The following is a 22580-nucleotide window of genomic DNA, read 5'->3' as shown; positions in this document are numbered from 1 at the left end:
CAAAGAAATAGAATGTAAAGGATATAGTATCTGCAGAGAGGACAGAAGGAACAGGATGGGGGGATGTGCTAATGATAGCAGAAGTCAAAAAGAGTAGAAGTACATCAGGAGGACAGGGATGTAAAGGGCAGTTCATTTGAAGCTACCTGGTGTGAGATAGAGGCCTACTGTGCTATAATCTAGGGGGTATGTAGCAGGATGTAAATGACATGACATGCAGTGGCAAATTAGAATAATGGGTGCAGATCAAGTAATTATTAGGAGATTTCAACTATGGGGATATAGATTGGGAGAAGGCATACTTACGAGAGGGAAGGAAATGAAATTTATGTATCTATTGAGAGATAATTTACCTGAGACAGCATTTAATGGAGGGGACATGAGGTTTGAGAGTGCCAGATCTGATCCTAGCATCACAGAACTTAACAGTAACTAATCTAGCTACTCTGCTTCTGCTTGGGGGAAAGTGATCAGGTAGTCTTGACCTGGGAGATTGCCAGATATGCAGAATTTTCTGTTAAGAAGGGATATGTATACAATTACAAAGCAGGTGAATTCTTATGACATGGAACTGCTATAAGAATTTGGAAGGGAAAGATGTTAGTGATGCATGGAAGGTAGTCAAGGGTTGTTTGACAGTCAGGCTGAATAACCCATAGTCAGAAGGATAAATCTGGTGGTAGAAATTACATGGAAGAATAACATCATTATGCAGGAGTTGCAAACAAAGAAAAAAGTTGTGGTGGGAATGTAAAGAAAAGGTGATCAGCATGCCCATGAGCAGTATAGGGTGTGGGCAAGAAGTGTACCTGTATGGTAAGAAGACCAAAGCTATGAGAGAAAGCTAGCTAATGAGAACAAAAGAAATCCTAAAGAGTGTTTTCACTATGTGACAAGTAAAAGGAGGAATGACTATGGAAGGTATGACTGTAAAAAGTGCTGATGTTGGTGAGGTAACTGAAGTAAACCAAATAGTTGAATTAGTGAGTGAACATTTTTCATTGGTGTATTATCTAGGTGGTGATGGGAGAATAGAGGTTGAAGAAATCAGGGTGCTTACATTATTGCAAAACCTCATTGTGAACACAACCATGAGACTAGATGGCATGCCAGCCTGTGTATTACAAGAATGCATAAGGGAATTACCAGCTCCTCTAACCAAGCTATTTAATTTAAGTCTCAGTACCAGTAGGGAAGATGCCAATGGTGTGGAGAGTGCAACATAGTTCCACTGCATAAAGGAGGCTCAAAGCCAGAAGTAGAAAACTATATGACAGTCAGCATCTCAGGAATAGTGATTAAAGTATAGAAGAAATCAGTAAAAGACATTCAAGACATTCATAAAAGACTGTATAAAGAATGGAAAAAAAAGATGGGATGCAGAATTTATGCTTGGTGAGAATATATTGTTGGAGGTAAAGGAAATAAGAGATCTGGGGGTGATAGTGGATGAGGATCTAAAATTTAGGGGACACAAAATTGTGAAGACAACACAAAGACTTCTGGGAATGATGTGGAGGACACTGACGTGTAGAAGTAGGGAGATTCTTGTTCCATTGTATAAGACTTTGATTAGGCCACACATGGACTATTGTGCCCAGATTTGGTCACCAGGTTTTCAGAATGATGAAGAGATGTTGGAAAGGGTCCAAAGGCAACTGACTAGGGTAGTTTCTGACCTCTGGAATTTTGAGTATGAGGAAAGATTGAGAAGATGTAATTTGCAGAGTCTGGTGGAGAGAAGGAAGAGGGGAGATATGATAGAGACCTACAAGTTGGTAAGGGGCTGTTATAAGATCAATGGTGGAGAAGTTCTATAGAGAATAGTGGGAGATCAGGGGAGAGCCAGAGGTCATCCCTGGAAACTGTATAAAGAGGGTGTGAGAGACAGGTTTTTTTTCGTGCAGGGTTGTGAATGATTGGAATGCCTTGCCTGAGAGTGTGGTGTCTGCAAGGAGTTTGAGTGTGTTTAAGACATGGTATGATGAGATGTGTGTGTGTGTGTGTGTGTGTGTGTGTGTGTGTGTGTGTGTGTGTGTGTGTGTGATAAAAGGGCCTCCCAGATGAGTCCTTGACTCCATGAGGTCTTGGGAAATAATAATAATAATAATATGATACTTTTACAGAGCTTCTTTACTTTTGCCCCCCCCCCCCCACACACACATGTGCGCACGCAGCACTAATGTTATACATTTTGCAGTTTCTCATATTTGAATGTAATATTAAGAAATTGTAAATCATCTTTGCAGAAAATTGCTAGGATAGTTTTTTATATCTTTCCATCACAACAGCATTAGTTTTTATTTGTGATATTTATTCCCCTTATACAAATATTATTTTATCTTTATTTTTTTTGTGTGTTTTATAGAATGGGATTTGTCAGCAACAAGCTGAGGTTTGCATCCAGCATTATCTCAGACAATGCCATTACTGCCAGTCGGTACTTTTTGATAAGTTATTATTTGTCAGATGATTCTGTTCAGGTCTATGAACCAAAGCAGGAGAACTCAGGTTTGCAATTTCATCTTAAACAAATGTTATAAATTGTTTTACTTATTTGAATTTTTTTATCAAAAGAAGATAGAAATTTTATTTTTCTAACCAAGTAGAGTCCATTCAGATGAAACAAGAGTTTCACCAATTAAAACAATTGACATTGCCAATATTGCCTTTACAGTTAGCATTCTCACTATCACAATGTGATTTATCTTGGTATTATACAGCAAGCAGCTTAGTGTGAAAGTGTATCTGCTTCTTATGGCTGATTGAGTTTGGAAGATGAGTCAGCTGAGGTCAGAGCATTATGTCTCTGTTAATGATATGTCTTCTGGCCAGTTTACCTGTTTTGTAGGATGAAAAACTTGCTGCTTCTATATGAGAGAGATGGCCTCTGATGAGTTTGAAAGAGGTTCATCACAATCCAGATATCCAGGGGACTGTTTCAAAAATAAAAATATATATATATATATATATATATATAAAAATCCTCAACAGACTTATCATTTTCAAGTATTTTGTAGTGCAGTGTGATGTTGAAGTTACTCTCTAAGAAGACTGAAATTGGAAGATTAGTTTCAGTGAGCAAACTCTTAAAAAATAATAAAAAATTAAAAAAATAATAAAAAAATGTATGTTTTTCTATGCTAGATAATATTTATCATGAACAAGCTTTCTGCAGCTCTTCTTTAAGTTATATGTTTTAATACAAAATTGATTTCATCATTCATTTATTGATATGTATCCACCAACGATTCACAAGATACTATGTGACATAAACTAGTAATAGAAGAGAAGCTAGTAATAATGAAATTGTTACTAGCTTTCAATTCACAATTTCATTCCAAATTAATCTATGATTAGTCAGGTCTTTAATACTGTCAGCTCTTACATTTCAATCTTCTATGGGCATTGCTTCAGTGCCTTAGAAGATTGAAATGTAAGAGTTTCAGTCTTTTCCGCACAAATTCTTGTATCAAACATCTGCTTTGCTTACTTTTATCTCCTATTCCATTTAAGTGGGAATACAATTTTAGATTAGATCTGATTATTGCCAGCCTGGTTGGCCAAGCAGTTAGCTTATCTGCTCTCCAGCCAAAAGGCTGTGGGTTCGAATCCTGCTGTGGGCATGGATGTTTGTGATTGTCTGTGAAAATATTAGTGGTGGTGGTGGGTAGTAGATGACGTTGGTGTAGCTGATGGTAGTTGTGGTTCGTTGTAGTTGATGGATTGAGTGGTAGAGACAGAAAGCTGTAGAGTAGGTGCCCTCCCTCAATGAGTCTTTGGACTCCCTGGAGGGATCACGTGATAATAATAATAATAATAATACATTTTTTCTAAATGCTAATAATGTCAAGTTCTAGAAAGTTTTTTTGCTCTTACAAAGTATATTATACTTGACAAGAAATTATATTCTTGTTTAAATCCTTTACCAAAACATAAGAAAACAAAGTTTACATGTGAAGTATCTCCATAACTTGTATATAGTGGTAATTCAGTTCGCATCAGTTGCCTCAGATCCCATAATACAATGCACACATCCTTTCAGATGTGTATGGGAAGGTCACTAGACTGGTTTGATCTTTATTGAGGTCTCATTAGTGGGATCTAGACAATGATACTTAATGTATAAGTTGTATCACCATATTATTAATATTAGGAAAGTTAGGCAGGACAGCTTAACTGTCCTACTATGGCCAACATCAGAATTGCTGAACATGTGGACTACATCTGGTTCCACCAATATGGCCACTCAGGACTTGCTGATCACATTCTGGACACTCCAATAGGGAATAAATACACTGTTATAAGGATGGCTAGGCTATCCTGCCTAACTCCCTGTTATAGCCAAACAAGCAGGACAGCCAGCATCAGAATTGCTGAACATATGGATAACATCTAGTTCCACCACTGTTGTCACTCAGGACTTGCTGACCACCTCTGGACACCAACCACAGAATACATTAGAAGAATGGCCATTCTACTCTACTGCAGCAAATACAAATATAAGTGGCTATTCCTAGAATCTGCCTCAGCTTTAAGAAACTGCTCAATCCTCAACAAATTTGGATTCAAGAAACTGCTTCCAATTTGGGAACCATTCATCAGATCTTTAGCTCAACAGCCAAGACCACCCATTTTAGCCCACTAGGGGGGCACTGTTTAGAGCTTTAGATTCAACTTTGATTTTTGGAGGAAGAACAAATAGAGTAGTTAAAGCATTGGATATGAGGAGTAAGTGAGCAAAAAGTAGAACGTAAGAAGGGATATCAGGAGGTTGTTAAGAAGAGTAAAAGATAACAGTGTGATAGGAAAGGTGGTCAGTGTGTTGTCCAGGTAAAATAGTGATGAGTTAGCACAGTGAGTGAAGATTATAAATAGTATGCTAGTGAAGCTATGCAAGGAGAAAATACTGCATTTTGTGAACCTGTGAGATGAATTTGTAGATGAGCTGTTCAAACCTGTGGGACTTTTGAGATGTCATTTTGGCTAAGAGTTTATTGATGAATCAGTATTTCACTAGCTTCCTTGAATTTACATTTATAGCAGGTTTTGGTTTGATGTAAGGACTTGGTGGCTTTCCAATCATCATTGGATTAAAACTTGGTACAAACATAAATTCAAGAAAGCTGGTGAACTTATCCATCAACCACTCTCAACAAAAATGGCATCTTAAAAGTCCAAAGGATTTGGATGGCTCATCTACAACCCAAATAGCATCCAAAAAAGAACTTCAACAATTTTTCAAGCAGGAATAACCCACATATTGGATAACTGGAAGAATGGAATTTAATTTGATAAAGATTCAGTGATTCTCAGACAACAGACAGAAAAGTAGCATGACTATAGGAAACCAGTAACTGCCAATGTAATGTTACCAGTGTGTTTATGATTTCTTTTTCACCAGAAGTCAGGCTATGGTTAATAGTTGACCAAAGCAGTTATACTTAGCCCACCATGGTATATACAGATATATGCTATCTGATCAAAAATATCCAGACATCCTTTTGTAGTAATGGATATAGTTATATACATTACAATCATAGCTCATACAAGTATAGTAGGAAGCATGCAATGGTGAAGGCTTCAGACAAACTTTAGCAGTTTATGGGCCATACTAAAGAGCATGGTGACTTTCAGCATGGCACTATCATATGATGCCACCTTAGCAACAATTGAGTTCTGAAAATTTTTGCCTTGCTGCTGCTGCCCTGATCAACTGTAAATGATGATACTGTGAAGTGGAAATGCTCAGTAGTGACAATAGCACAATTGCAACCTGGTAGGCCATATAAATTCACAGAGCAGAACCACTGAGTGCTGAAGGATAAGGTATGAAAAAATCGCCTGTCCTGGGTTGAAGCACCAGCTACTGAGTTCTGAAATGCCTCTACAAGCAACGCAGCACCACATTTATTGGGAGCTGAAGAACATGGGTTTCCCTGGCTGTATAACCACGCACAAGCCTAACATTAGCTAGGGCATTAGCTTTATGCCGTAGCTAATGCATTAAGTGGCATAAAGCATTAGCTTTATGGCACTCCACATAACCAAGAGTTACGTGGAGTGGCATAAAGTCACTGCCATTGGAACCTTGAGCAGTGGAAACATGTTCTCTGGGGTGATGAATCACACTTAACCATCTGACAGTCCAACTGATGAGTTTGGGTTTGGCAGATGCCAAGAGAATGCTACTTGCCTGAATGTGTTGTATCAGCTGTGAAGTTTGGTGAAAGGGGGAGGCATCATTGTCTGGGACTGTTTTTCATGGTTTGGACTGGGTTCTCCAGTTCCAGTGACAGTTGTCACCTATAATAACATTCTAAACGACACTTCAGTGAAGACCCTTTCCTGTATCAACAGGACAATTCTTCCATCCACAAAGTGAGGTTTTTTGCAGGAATGGTTTGATGAGATGGGTATTGAAAACTTGACTGACTTGCACAGTCTCTAATCTCAACCTCATCAAATACCTAGGGGATGAGGATTGTGAGCCAGGCCAAACAGCCTGACATCAGTGACCATCCTCACTAATATTGTTGTGGAAGAATGGAAGGGAATTACAGTCCAGAAAATTGAAAGCTGTTATAGCAGAAGGTAGACCAATTCCATATTAACACCTTTCATATTAGAATGAGAGTTGGAATGTGCAAGCATATTTGTAGCTTGTAACCCTGTGTGTGTGTGTGTGTAGTGTGTGTATATATATATATATATATATATATATATATATAATTTTATGAAGAATTAAATGACTAGAACCGAGATTTAAGTAAAAAGGTTTTAATATAAACACACTACTAGTTTCAGCCTGTAACAGCCTTCTTCAGGTGACATTATAAAAGAAGAAAAAACACTAAACATTGAGGGTTAAAATACTATGAACAACATAGACAGTCTTTATACATAATTAGCATGAAAATGTTGTAGTTGTATTTGAAGCTGTTCTTTCGTTTGTTGCATTGTTGGGAGAGTGCATGCTTGCTGCATCACGTGAACGCCAGTACATGATTAACGCAAAATCACCTGCAGACAACATTACTTCAACTGAACGCAAAGCTATTAAAAGTTTAAAAAACAACAGAAATATAATCATCCTCCCTTCGGATAAAGGCAATGCAATAGTCATCCTGAACTCTGAAGATTACCAGAATAAAATTATTGAATTACTACATAATGATACCTACTCAATACTTGAGAGAGATCCAACTCATGAACTTCAAAATCATACAAACAACTTATTAAAAACAACAACTGAATTATCCCGAAACGTTCGTTTATCTCTACGCTCTCTCCATCCATTAATTCCTCGCATATATGGTGTTCCTAAAATCCATAAAGAGAACACCCCATTACACCCAGTTGTAGAAGGTATCAATTCTCCTACATACAATCTTTCAAAATATCTTGCCAAATACCTAAAAAGTTTTTTCAGGAAAGTCACCATCCTTTATCAAGAACACTACAGAATTTGTTACATACATCAAGGATATTACAGTTGATGAAAATGACATCACGGCTAGCTTGGACATAACTTCTTTGTTCACTAATGTCCGAACAGATGAAGTCCTAACATTACTCAACGACAAGTTATCCAAAAAAATGTTAGCCTTACTTACACATTGCATCAGGTCTGTTTACTTCAAATTTCAAGATAATATATACAAACAAAATCATGGACTGGCTATGGGTAATCCTTTATCTCGTGTTCTTGCAAATATTTACTTAGAAGATTTTGAAACCAAGGTTATCTCTTCCTTTATTTTAACACCTAAAATTTGGAAATGTTATGTGGATGATGTCTTCATTGTTTGGAGCCATGGACATGAATCCCTTATGGTTTTCCTCGAACATCTCAATAGCCGACATCAAAGTATTAAGTTTACTGCCGAGCTTGAAACGGATAATTCCTTGCCTTTTCTTGATGTCAAACTGATTCGCTCTTCTGGTAAACTAAAAATATCGATATATAGAAAGCCCACACATACCAACAGATATCTGCACAGTCAGTCCCATCATTTCCCTCCTCATAAGCTTGGAATAATTTCTACCTTGGGATATAGAGCCCGTTCTCTTCTTGATGACCCAAATGAACTTCTTACAGAAATAAACCATCTGAAAACTTCTTTTGAAGTTAATGGATATTCCAAGAAAATCATTGACAAATTCCTTCTTAATCCTCCTAGACATCACTCAGAAGAAACAAATAGATTCAAAGGCAATATATCTATTCCTTACATAAGTATTGTTTCACATAAATTAGCAAAAGTTCTAAGAAAATACAATATCAGAACCTTGTTCACTCCACTTCCAAAGATCCGTTCCTTAATTAGCCACCCAAAACCTTGTCATCATCAACTCAAATATAAAATATATAAAATATTGTGTGAGTGATTGTGATATTCTTTATTTTGGGCAGACAGACAAATCTGTTGAAATGCGTATGGAAGAACACATGAGAGACATTACTTACAAGAGACAGCGAGCGAGTGCATAATCAAGTCATATCCTTTTCTCGGCTAATCCTAATGATGATAACCAAAGTCACAAAGTCTGCTGGGAAAAATCTACTAACATCTTCCGTTGCAGTGACGAAGCAGAGAGAAAAATTGTGGAATCTAGAGAAATCATCTTCAATCCTGTTCATCTAAATAACAACTTAAGCTACAACCTCCCAGATAGTCATTCAGCTGTAATCGTGTACTGGCGTTCACGTGATGCAGCAAGTGCACTCTCCCAACAATGCAACAAACGAAAGAACAGCTTCAAATACAACTACAACGTTTTCATGCTAATTATGTATAAAGACTGTCTATGTTGTTCATAGTCTTTTAACCCTCAATGTTTAGTGTTTTTTCTTCTTTTATAATGTCACCTGAAGAAGGCTGTTACAGGCCGAAACTAGTAGTGTGTTTATATTAAAACCTTTTTACTGAAATCTCGGTTCTAGTCATTTAATTCTTCATAAAACTATGTATGTTAACCGAGTCAATGATGTACACACACACACACACACACACACACACACACACACACACACACACACACACACACACACACACACACACACACACACACACAATGTATGTATTGCTGAGAATGACTTGATATAAATATCAGACTTATTTTAATCTAATTAAAGTAAGTTCTATAGCATGGTAATGTGTCTCCATAATTATTCATGATGTATGAGGAGTAGAATGGATGTTGTAGCTTTGTAAGAGGACTTGAATGGATTGTGTGAATGAGCAAGTGGGTTAGACTACCATTTCAATGTTGCAAAGTAGAGGGTTTTAAATTTTGGTGAAATTTTGCTAAAATTGTGAGGACAGCACAGCACATTATAGCAATGATGTGAAGAACATTGACATGTAGGAATAAGGATGTTATTATGATTTCATCATAAAAGGCTTTGATCAGATTTTGTATGTATGTATTGTTATGCACAAATTAAGTAACCTCATTTTCAAAAGAATAAAGAGATGTTGGAAATGGCTAGAGGTGATTGACTTAAGTGGTTTCTAGTCTCTGGAATGTTAAGTATGAAGACATTGTAGGAATGTAAATTGTAGAATCTAGTGGATGGGAGAAGGAGGAGGAGAGTAAGAAGGGGGGGATCATGATTAAGACATTTAATCTGGTAATAACCCCTTACTGACTTATATTTCTCAATCATAGAATGGGTTGAGATTGGGGTAGACAAAGTGTCTATCCTTGGAAGCTTTATAAGAAGGGTATGAGCAGAGATGAAGACCAAGTTTGTTGCATGGAGAATGCTAGGTGATTGGAATACATTGCATGAGAGTGTGGTGAGTGTGAAGCTAGTGATTGCATTTAAGGCACAGTAGGATGAGCTGTGTGTGTGTGAGACAGAGAGAGAGAGAGAGATTGGAACCTCTCTCAATGAGGCTTTCAACTAATGAAAGTCTGATGATAATAATAATAATTTATTGAAAATTTTACAAATTTTTTTTTCCATTGTCAGTTATTATTATTATATTATCAATATTTAGTAAAATGGAATGGGGGAAGGCACTAATAATTTTGTTTCCAGAAACCACAAAAATCTAGTTCAGGTTATTGCTCCCAGTAAATGTAGTTAGATTTTGAGTTGAATTTAATGGTGGATTGTTAACTGGAAGCTCATGTTTTTATTTAAAAGAGACTGTAAAAATAGCATTGCTTTATTTTAAAAAGCTTATACAATGCATATTGAAATTTTAGGAATAATGGATGGTAAGCATATGCAACGAGCCTGTATCAAAAAGCCAGATTCCCCTTCACTAGGTGAGGCAGGACCACCAATATACTATAAAGTTCAGGATCTCTATGTCGGGGCAACTCTTCATCTGCGAGGCAATGATTATTTTCTTTTTGATGCTGATGATTACACTTTATGTTATATGGAAGAGCATCCACATCTGGTAAATGTTTAAATCTCATACTGCATTATAACTCTATAGTGTATTTATAACCAATTGTTTAATATGATTAGAATTAAATTCAGTTTTATAATTCATAATTAAATTCTGTTTTATAATTTACAGTTCAATTTGGTTTTAGTTCATGGGTTGGGGGAAGATTGAAAGGAAAGTGTTAAGAAAGGCACTGAACTAGAACACAATGACCCATTATAAAAAAATATCTAATACAAAATAGAAAATATAGTTAACATTCTAAATGGAAAAAGGCATACACAAGCATAGCATTCAGAGAGAATTCTGGACCTCTTTAAAGCAATTTTGTGTTACTTTTTTTTATTTTTAAGTTGTATGTATGTTTGAACTTACCACTAATTTATGAGAAAATTCAGGTTTATTTTATAATAAACCTGAATAAGGTTTTGCCATAACAGAATGTGTTTTATTTTTGCATATTATCCATAAAAACAAGATCCATCACAAAACATCTGGGTAGCATCTCCATTTCTGCCAGAGGGTATCGAATAAGTAGGATGCGTTAATCTGGTGTTGGAGAAAAAAGATGTTTCAACATAAATTATTAGAGTATTTGTTCTAAATTTACAAGGAGCTTTGCTTATTATAATGTAATTTGCTGTGGATACTTTGCTTTTTGAGGGTTTTGTTGTTTAGAGTATATTTTTAGCATATCATATCACTGTCTTTGTACTATGTCACGACAATGATGGCTGCTATAAGTCTGTTTGCTGATTCATTGTCTAGCCTTCCCCATTCAAGGACTACATTATATACTGCATATTTCAGGATTTTGTTGCATGTGGTGATTTCAGCATGTTTGCATCCCAGCAGTTGGAAATGTGGCAAATAAGAGACCAGGGAGTACATCTGCATAAAATGTAGGAAATGGGAAGAGCAATGTGACCTTGATATCAGCTTAGATTTAAGTTGCTGCAGTAGCAGTGTGTCAGAAATTGGTGAATACTAGCAGAGAGAGAGAGAGAGACAGAGAGATGGATAGTAAGATTCTGAGTGGGAGGAAGATGAATGTCATGTGGAAATGAATGTAGCAGATTTAGAAGATGATGATGATAGTAATTGGCTTAGTGAATGTCGAGTGAGAATAGAGAGAGAGAGAGAGAGAGATGGATAGTGAGATTCTGAGTGGGAGGAAGATGAATGTCATGTGGAAATGAATGTAGCAGATTTAGAAGATGATGATGATGGTGATTGGCTTAGTGAATGTCGAGTGAGAATAGAGAGAGAGAGAGAGAGAGAGAGAGAGAAAGTAGAGGCAGGAGCTTGGGATGTAGAGATAACAAGAAGGCAAATAAATGGGAATCCAAGAGAGAGAGAGAGAGAGAGAGAGTGAGGGATGCAGGGGAGCAAGAAATTAATGGAGCAGTGAGAAGTGTGATGTATGGAGATTCAGTGATTTGTGGAGTGCAAGATAGAATGCTAGCGGAGTACTTGCCTGGAGGAACAATAGAGAGTATGACTATGGCAATTAAATGAGGTGAAAGAATAGATGACATGATTGCGATGGTGGGCACAAATGACCTAAGAGGCAGTGTAAATCAGGCAGCGAGAGATTTGATGTTTATGCTTGTGATAATGCAGAGATAAAGAGAAGTGCATCTTTAATGAATGCCATGATAGCAAGAATGATTTGAAAGAGAGGATTGGATTATGTAGATACTTAGGGTGTATTTGAGGAAAGTAGAGAGTTGTGTGCAAGGAATCGACTGCATTTGAATGAGGAAGGGCATAGACATCTGGAGAGAATGTTGTTCTCAGAGCAAGTGAGAGTATTAGTGCAAAATAGCTAGAGTGGTCAGGATGGATGAAAGCAGTGGTGGCCTCTTGTAGGGATAGACACTCGGAAGATGAGGGAACTTATGGTGTTATGCAGAGTCAAATGGAGTCTGGAGAGAATAATAATATGTATAGAAATACTGGAAGTTCATTGCTGTTTCTTTATACAAATGCCAGGAGTATCAGGAATAAAGGAGATGGATTAGTAGCACTGATAGCCTCAGCCAGTCCAAAGATTATTGGGATCAGTGAAACATGGTTGACAGATGATGATATCCCGACAGGAATAGAAATAGAAGGATATAGTGTATTTCATCAGGATAGGAAGGGCAAATATGGTAGTAGAGTATTGCTTATGAGTGATGAGTTATATCCACTCAGACTGGAGAAGTTGGAGGAAAATGGCACTAATGGTTTTGAGATTATATGGTGTGAGGTGGGGGTGGGCAGGACAGAACATTTTATGGGATGTTGCTATAGGCAAGTGCAAAGTGAGTGATCGTTATGGAAGAGGAAACAGCATTTGGTAGTAAGGGAATGAAATTTCTGGAATTCTTCAGGGACAAATGTCTCAGGCAACATATAGTAGAAGAAGCAAGATGCTCAAGAGTTTTGGATTTGGTCATGGCATCAGTAGAACTGATTGTAACTGAAATATCATCCTTGATCCCAGTTAGAGAGAGAGAGTGACCATGTTGTCTTGACTTCAGAGATCATTAGACATACAAGTTGTCAAAAAGAATGGAATTAATATGGATTTGTAATAATCTTAGAAAACAGGTTTTGGCATTTCATGGGTGGAACAATTGGAATGGAGATATATCATCAGTGTTTGGGAACTAGTGAAGGAATATTTATTAGCGAAAATGGCAACTTGTATACTTCGAGTGAGAAATAAAACAAGATTTGGTCTAAATATATCAAACAGGAACTGCAAATGAAAAGAAAACTATGAAAAAAATATAAGGAGATGGGCAGAAAGAAGTATGAAGAATATAAGACTCATTCTGGGAAAGTGACTAGCAACTAGCATGGTAAGGAAATCAAAACTTGGATATGAGGAGAGATTACACCTGAGATCCAAAGAGAATCTGAAAGAAATGTTTCGTTATGTAGGCCAGTAGGAGGAGAAATGATTGTGGAAGAAAGACACTGTTATGACAAAAATGGGAGTAAAGTGACTGATGCAGATGACATAGTGAAGTTATTTAATGATCACTTTATTGAGTATTTCATCCTAGAAAAAAGAATTTTATTGCTAGAGGGATGGAGAAATTTCAAGGTTTAGAAATGGCTATGGGAAAGAGTGGAGGGAGGGTAAGATTGTCCCATTTCATAAGGGCAGTGATAGAATGGAATGGCCTATTAAACTATAGGCCATAAAATTAAAGATGCCAAGAAATTATATTCTTGGTTTAATCCTTTATCCAAGTGTAAGCAATGCACATGAAATCACTTCGTAACTGGGCTACTTGTATATAGAGGATAATGACTTCATATCAAATGCCTTAGATTCCATAATGCAATGCAGATATCCTTACATGCATGTATAATGCTATGCATTATGGGAAGGGTAACTACCCAAACAAGTTTTGATCTTTATTGAAGTCTCATCAGTGGTAGCCAGAGCCAGAAGTAATACCAAGGTTGAAGTAATGCAGAAGTCATGTTTCCATATACAAGTAGTCAAAAGGTGTCACACCTTATTACTAAAATACTCTGGTTTAGATATAGATGTTGGAAGTCTTTTCACTTGGTTATACTATAAATTAAAGATGCCAAGAAAATATGTTCTTGTGTAAGAAACAAAATTTTGCATGTGATGTCACTTCATGACTGGGCTACTTGTACATAGAGGCTAATGACTTCACATCAGTTGCCTTAGTATCCCATAATTCAATGCACATATTAAACCAGGAATATAATTTCTTGGCATCTTTAATTTATAGTAAAGCCCAGTGAAAAAACTTTCAACAAACATCAATTTGTATTTCTTCTGTAGTTGTTAACAATTCCAGAAAAAATACAAACAGGGAAATGAAGGTGATGTTATCTGTGAGGGTCAGCATGATTTATTAAGGGGTGCTCTTATTTTAGTAATTAAATTGCCTTTTATAATAAAGTAGCAAAAGCAGTTAATGAGGGAAATGAATATACTGACAATTTTTTGGATTTTACAGTTATTTGTAAAGGCAGGGTGTCACATGATAATGAAGTTACACCATTTGGGTTTGGATATCAGGTTAGTAAACTGAATTGGGGAATGGCAGTCTGATAGATATCAGAAAGTTGTGTATGAGGGAGCAGTATCAAGGAGACAGAAAGTTACAAGTGAATCTCTGAATCTCAGTACTAAGGCTCATATTTTTTAACCTTTATATCAGTGACATTATCAACCAATTGCAGGGTGATATTTAGTTGTTTGCAGATGATGCAAAGCTGAGAAGGGTTATTAGTAAAAAAAAAAAATCACAAAAAAATTTTGTTTTGTATTTTCTGAGAAATTTCAGAAAAAAAAAATACTGAGAAGGAAACTCACCAGCAGAGATAGAAGAGTTGTGGTTCATCATCATTGGCTCAACAGCCCTGTGTGGGCCGTGGCCTTCTACAGAAACTTCTGCCAGCCCTCCTTATTAAATGCCAAACTCCTCCAATTTTTGACTCCTAAAACCTTAATATCTTGTATCACTCCATCTTCCCATCTTAATTTAGATCTTCCAATTTTTCTTTTGTCTTCCAGCTTAGCATTACACATCTTCTTAACTATTCTATTACTATCCATGCATATAATGTGTCTAGCTCAACTTAATCTATTTATTTTTATGTACTTAATAATGTCTGGTTCTTTAAATAATCTTTATAGTTTATTATTATTATTATTATTATTATTATTGTTCCGGGAAACTCCAAGGAGTCGACAGACTCATCGAGGGAGGCCCTAACATCATGTCTGGAACAACTATTCAACATTAACACAGTATCTATCATATCTTGCCTTGAACTCATTCATGGTCGTAGCACCCACAACAGACTCTGGAAGCTTATTCCACTCATTCACCACTCTCCAAGTAAAATACCTAACTCTAACACCCTTGTCAACCACGCTCTTGCCCAGCTTCCATGCATGGCCCCTAGTCCTCCCACCACCAGTCATATTTTCAAAAATATCTTCTGGATCAATCTTATAAAAACCCTTCAATAATTTGAATGTCTCAATCATATCACCCCTCCTTCGCCTATCGTCCAATTTCTGCAACCCACAAATCCTCAACCTATTCCCATAAGGTTCATTCCACAGACCTGCTATCATCTTGGTCACTCATCTCTGGACCCTCTCCACTTCCTCCCCATCACAAAGAAACCCTGGTGCCCATAACTGGGCACAGAAGTCCAGATGGGGTCTTATCAAGGCTCGATACAGAGGAACAACAACTTGCTTCTCTCTGCATGTTAAAGTATTTTTCATAAGCCAAGTGATTTGGTGAGCTGTTTTAGTTACTTTTGCAATGTGCCCCCTAAACTTCAACTCCCTATCCACCAGCACTCCCAAATCCCTGGCCTCATCAATCTCCTGGAGTACGGTTCCACCAATGCGATATACTGCTGCTATTCTTTTCACCCCAAAGTGCATAACCTTACACTTTGCCACATTAAACTGACATCCATTTTTCCTAGCCCAATCCTCCAAACTATCCAAATCATCCTGTAAAATTTTGACATCCTGTGCACTCACAATTGCTCTACCCAACTTTGCATCATCAGCAAACAAGTGAACACTTCCTCTCAAATCCTTTCCAATATCATTGATGAACAAATTGAAAAGCAGTGGTCCAAGAACAGAGCCCTGCGGCACTCCACTAGTCACAAGACGTCTTTTTGACTCAACTCCTGAATAAACCACTCTCTGGTATCTCTCCTTCAACCACCCTCCTATCCATCTTACCAACCCTATATCTATCCCCATCTGCTCCAGTTTACTGATTAGGGTTCCATGTGGTATCCTATCAAAGGCCTTGGCAAGGTCCAGTAGTATCACTGTAAACCCATTACCCCTATCCAGTTCAGCTGTCACTGTGTTATAAAACATGAGCAAGTTACTGAGGCATGATCTACCCTTCACAAAACCATGTTGTCCCCCATACAATATCCCATTTTCATCTATCCAATCCTGTATTCTTTTCTTGATTAATTTCTCTAAGACCTTGACAATGATTCCTGATATGCTAATCGGTCGGTAATTTACAACAGCGGTCTTGGAACCACCTTTATGCAGTGGAACTATTTTCCCCTCCTTCCACCCGCTCGGGACTAACCCAGACCCGAGACTCAAATTAAACAAAATGGTCAAGGGTACTGACAGTTCATTAGCTGCTTCTCGTACTACACGAGCTGGTATACCATCCAACCCCACAGATGTATTGACATTGAGGTTATGCACTAGACTACTCACCTCCACTTCATTCACCACAATTCCCGTATAATCTACTGGTTTATTCGTTTCTGCAATGTCACCACCTAGATGATATATTCTTGCAAAGTGCTCACTCAATAACTCAGCTATCTCAACTGATTCAGTTACCTCCCTACCATCAGCATTCTTTAAAATCATTCTGCCAATGACATTTTTCCTTTTACTTGCTACATATCTAAAAAACTGTTTAGGATCCTCTTTAGCCCGCATGGCCAATGTTCTTTCATAATCCTTTTTTGCTTTTCTTACCACACTCATCACCCTTCTGGCCTGGCTTCCTCTACATGCCATTCTCTTGTACTGCTCCAAAAATACATCTGAGAACTCCTCTTTCAAGCAGACCTAGCAATCTTTCATCTGCCATTGATAATACCCAGTTTTCAGAGGCATAAGTTAACACTGGTCTTACAAGTAGTTTGTACATCATTATCTTTGTTTTTCTTGAGATCAAATTTGACTTTAGATGTTTCCTAAGTGCAGAGAAGCATCTGTTTGTGGAAAGAATATGTCTCTGAATTTCAGTACTGATATCATTTTTTATTTTTACAATTAACTTCTGATCCCAATTATATAAAACTATATACAATTTCAAATTTATAGGAACCAATTTCACTTAGAGAAGGATTATTATCACAATTCTTTCTAGGTACTGGCATATACTTTGTTTTCTCTTAGTTAATCTGCAAATTCATCTTCTTTGCTGCCTTTTCTAAACTGATGAAAGTTTCTTCCATTGCTCTTCGTGTACTTCCTATAATATTGATATCATCTGCATATGCGATAATATGTACTGATTTGTAGAAATAGTTCATCTTGTATTAATCCCAGCATCTCTGAAAACCTTTTCAAGTGGTGCGTTAAGCAGTAAGCAAGCTAAGCCATCCCGTTGTCGAATACCATTTTTTATATATATTGGATCACACAACATGTTCTGAATTTTTATCTGACAATAAGTATTTATTATTATTATTATAATAATTATTATTATTACCCCAAGACCTCATGGAGTCAAAGACTCATCTGGGAGGTCCTTTTATCACACACACACACACACACACACACACACACACACACACACACACACACACACACACACACACACACACACACACACAGCTCATCATACCATGCCTTGAACACATTCAAACTCTTTGCAGACACCACACTCTCAGGCAAGGAATTGCAATAATTTACAACTCTGCACGAAAAAAACCTGCCTCTCACACCCCTACTCACATGCTCTTTATACAGTTTCCAGGGATGACATCTGATTCGCCCCTGATCTCCCCACTATTTTCTGTAGAACTTCACCACCATTGATCCTATAACAGCCCTTTACCAACTTGTAGGTCTCTATCATATCTCCCCTCTTCCTCTTGTCCACCATACTATGCAAATTACATCTTCTCAATCTTTCCTCATACTCGACATTCCAGAGGTCAGAAACTACCTTAGTCAATCACCTTTGGACCCTTTCCAATATCTCTTCATCCTTCTGAAAACTAGGTGACCAAATCTGGGCACAATAGTTCATGTGTGGCTTAATCAAAGCCTTATACAACAGAACAAGAATCTCCCTATTTCTACATGTCAATGTCCTCCGCATCATTCCCAGAAACATTTGTGTTGTCCTCACAATTTTGGATATGTGTCCCCTAAATTTCAGATCCTTATCCACTGTCACCCCCAGATCTCTTATTTCTTCCACCTCCAACAATATATCCTCACAAAGCATAAATTCTGCATCCCATCTTTGTTTTCCAAATTTAAAAACCTTACATTTTGCAACATTGAGCTCACATCCCCATTTCCATGCCCAATCACTCAATTTATTCAAGTCTTCTTGTAAGGCCACAACATCTTCGCTACCATTCATGGTTCATCCCAACTTTGCATCATCTGCAAACAACTGAATATCTCCATCCAAATCTTTACCTATATCGTTAATATAAAAGTTAAACAGTAATGGCCCCAAAACAGATCCCTGAGGCACTCACTAGTGACTTTTCTTTTCCTGGATATCTCTCCCCCATACACAACTTGTTAATACCTATCAGATAGCCAGTCTCCAATCCAATGCACTAATCTAATATCCAACTCCATCTGCTCTAGTTTGACTATCAATTTATCATGTAGAGTATCTCATGATAAATAATACTCTATCAAAAGCCTTTGCGAAATCTAAGTATATTTCTGTGTATCCTTCTCCTCTGTCCAAGGAAGCAGACACGTTATTGTAATAAGTAAGTAGATTACTAAAACATCACCTCCATTTAGCAAATCAATGCTGTTCATCAAAGATAATACCATTGTTGTCAACCCAACTCTGGATCCTAGTTCTCACAAGCTTCTCCAACAACTTAACCACACCTGATACACAGATAGGCCTATAGTTTGATGCTTGAGTTTGATCACCTGCTTTATGAAGTGGCACAATCTTGCCCTCCTTCCACTCCTTAGGAACTTGACCGAGTGCAAGACTCATATTAAAAAAAATATGTCAAGGCAGGTGTCAACTCCCTGGCACATTCCTTCAGAATATGTGGTGATATATTATCAAGTCCACAGCCTTATTAACATCTAGTTTACTCAACTCCCCATACACTTCTTGCTCATTACAATCAGTCTCTCCTCCCCATCATCTACTGCTCTCAATCTCTCCATGAAGTCACATTCACAAGATTGAAGGACCTTTATGAATTGCTCATTAAGTATCTCGACCACATATTCTGCAACAGCTGTCTTTATACCATTTTCTTCTATCAATGTCATCCTTCCATAATCATTCTTTCTTTTGCTGGCTACATATAGAAAGAACTTCTTAGGATTCTTTTTGGCTTCATTAGCTAGCTGCTGTTCATACCTCTCTTTAGCTACTACCCTCACCAAACAAATCACCCTCCTTGCCTGGTCTTTGTAAACCTCATGGAATTGGTTATTTCCACTTTTCTTATGCTCCCTCCACAATACCCTTTTTCTCTCTATGGCATGCTTAATCTCTTTATTCATCCATCTCACACCTACCTTATTTACCCTTCTCACCCTTGGAATACAATTAGACATTGCATCTACTAGATAGTTTTTGAAAATCTCCCAAGCTGCATTGATCTCTTTTCCAGCTAACTCCTCATTCCATGCTACACCCGCAAGCTGTCTTCTGCGCTCTTCATAATCATCCCCCCCCCCTTGTAGTTCCACATATACCCTTTTCTTACAGAGGTTCTCACACTGCTTGAAACCAGCCAGGTAATCACCTCATGGTTACTCTCACCAATTGGTGGATGATTTGAAACCTCATTTATAATTACATCCTCTGATGAGATGACTAAATCCAAGACCCTCAAGCCTTGCATACCCTCTGTTACATACTGTCTGAGGTAGTTATCCCTCAAAAACTCAAGAAATTCATTTTCTTTACTTCCAGTTGCTATCTCATCATTCCAGTTTATATTCCCATAATTAAAATCGTCCATAATGATCACCCTTTTCTTATTTTCTTGGCTAATTTGATTACGTATTTCATTATCACCACCATCCACATTACCTGGTCTATAACAACATCCAAGTATTTGATTCCATTCACCTCTATCTCACACCATACTGCCTCAAAAACACTGGCACTATTTCCCTCCTGCATCTCTACTTTGTATGGACATAACTCTTTCTCTGTCATCAATAGCACTCCCCTGCCCTTTTTACCCCTTCTGTCCTCAAGAAACACATCATACCCTTCCATCTCTATTCCTGTCAGGATGCCGTCCTCTCCCAACCATGTCTCACTTATTCCGACAATCTTTGGGTGAACTGACGCAATTAATGCAACCATTTCATCTGTCTTGTTTTTTATACTTCTAGCATTTGCATACAAACACAACAGCTCTTTTCTGGATCTAAAGCTTGTTCCACTATACCACTCACTCGATGTAATCTCTTCATGCTCGACTGGGGCCATTTCCCTTTCTGCTTATTCATTTTAAAACCCTTTTCAATTCCAACTGTTTCCTCTTGATCCCAGGTCATTCCATTCCTTTCCTGTCTACACATTCTCTCAACTCCTCTCGGAGTATCCACCTTTCTCACGCTGTGTACCCTGTCCACCCTGAGCCTACCCATTTCCCTGCTCCTCTTGCACACCCATTCTCTCATTTTCTACAGTCATGCTACTCTTCCTCATTCATAAACACCTTTTCAATCTCTCCTGTCTTACCTTCCACATCACTTCCCGCTTGATCTGATTTATTCTCTCTCACTCTTCTCACTTCTCTACCTTCCAGTAGCAGTTTCTCCAAGCAACTCACACCAAAACTACTCAAATGCAGTCCGTTGCTCCCATACAGTTCACTTCATCCTTCAAACTTATTCCACACATTAACAAACTGTGCTCCCGTCTCCTCACACATTTCAGCTAGCATGTCATTCATAATCTTGGCTCTTCGCCTCATCTCACCACAGTCATACCTAGGCAACACGATTACTACCCTTCCTGTCACACTATTCTCTTTTATCCTTCTAAGCAGCCTCCTGACATCCATTCTGACGTGCTCTTTGTCCTCTGTCAAATCATTTGTACCGATTAAAACTATCGACTCCTTTGCTCACTCCCTCCTCATATCCAATGCTTCAATCACTCTACTCGTTTTACCACTTGGAAAACATACCTTATGCATCCTATCATCCAGCACACCTTTAATAATGGAGTCGCCATACAACGCCACTCGCTTATCTTTCGTTAACTCTTTCGTGCCATCATGATTTGTTTTAATAGTTTTTACTCCAATTTTCTTAATTTCATTCCACATCCATTTCATCTCTTTCCTCATCCAATCCAATTCAACTTCTGAATCTCACTTCACATTCTCTCTATCATTCAATCTTTCTAATTTTCTAACTCTCGAACCCCTCTTCTCACTTTCACTCTCATTCATCCTTCTGTACTTCCGTACTTTTGGTGTGACATGCGTCCAACTTTCACTCTTATTCATTGTTTCAATTTTTTCCACTTTCGATTCAGTGTCACGCCATTTCCAGTTTCATTCGTTCTCTCAATTTTGTTTCCTTCCTCCACTCTTGCCTCACTTTCGTCCTGTTTAACATCCATTTTGGTTTTTAAATCATAAAAACGTTTTCTTTTTTACTGATTTTTTAACTTTCTTTCACCTCTCTTCACACCATCCTTCTCTTTCGAACGTGCACTCATTTTCCCCGCGACATTCTCGCTACTAACAATTTCTGTCATCAATTTCATATTTGCATTCATGAATTCCTTGTTCAGGACACACTTCGCACACACACACCCTCCTTCCATCTGCCCTGAACATTCACAAATCATTTATGTAATCGGAAGAATACATATAGCACATCTCACACTTAACGAAACCACTGAAGTCTAAATTAAAGTCATGGAATGACAAAGCCCCGCCATGTTTCCTCTGCCGGTTTCTACTCTATGGTCTAATAATAACAACTTCGTAATTAAGTTTAGGCAAATGAAAATCCCCTACACTAATAATACTGGTAGCACACAACTTTTACAGCAGCTCTTACTCAAACAAATACTCATATATACTTAATTATTCCAAGAATACTTATCTCAATCCAAAGCTCTTCTTACACACGTCTGTCACGCTTGACTCACGAGCTTTAACTAAAGCAGCAAGTTTTCATGGAATCTGTAGTTTTCCTCCATTGCAATAAATAAGTTAGATCTATCTATGCTATTATATGTGGTGCTAAAGAAGAGTTGTTGTTCTATTGTATAAAGTCCTGATCACACAATACCTGGACTACTGTGCTCAGATTTGTTCCCCATTATTTGAAGCAGATAAATTAACCTTGTAAAGAGGCAGATAACAAAAATGATGTCAAGAGTGTACAATGTT

General features: G+C 37.6%; 1 protein-coding gene across 1 annotated transcript in view; it reads left to right on the top strand.

Annotated features, from left to right (window-relative positions):
• Window positions 1-22580, top strand: part of LOC150109428 (EF-hand domain-containing family member C2-like) — a 396984-nt gene that overhangs the window by 282979 nt on the left and 91425 nt on the right. Inside the window, exons 9-10 of the mRNA XM_090402356.1 lie at window positions 2369-2511; window positions 10222-10421. Of these exons, the coding sequence (XP_090258482.1) occupies window positions 2369-2511; window positions 10222-10421 (343 nt within the window). The remainder of the gene's footprint in view (window positions 1-2368; window positions 2512-10221; window positions 10422-22580) is intronic.

Source organism: Typopeltis vanoorti, chromosome 2 (assembly GCF_054136105.1).
Source record: "Typopeltis vanoorti isolate ZY-2024b chromosome 2, IOZ_Tvanoo_1.0, whole genome shotgun sequence".
NCBI lineage: Eukaryota > Metazoa > Arthropoda > Arachnida > Uropygi > Thelyphonidae > Typopeltis > Typopeltis vanoorti.
The sequence above is the reverse complement of the archived record's forward strand: the minus strand, read 5'-3'. Positions and strand labels throughout refer to the sequence as shown.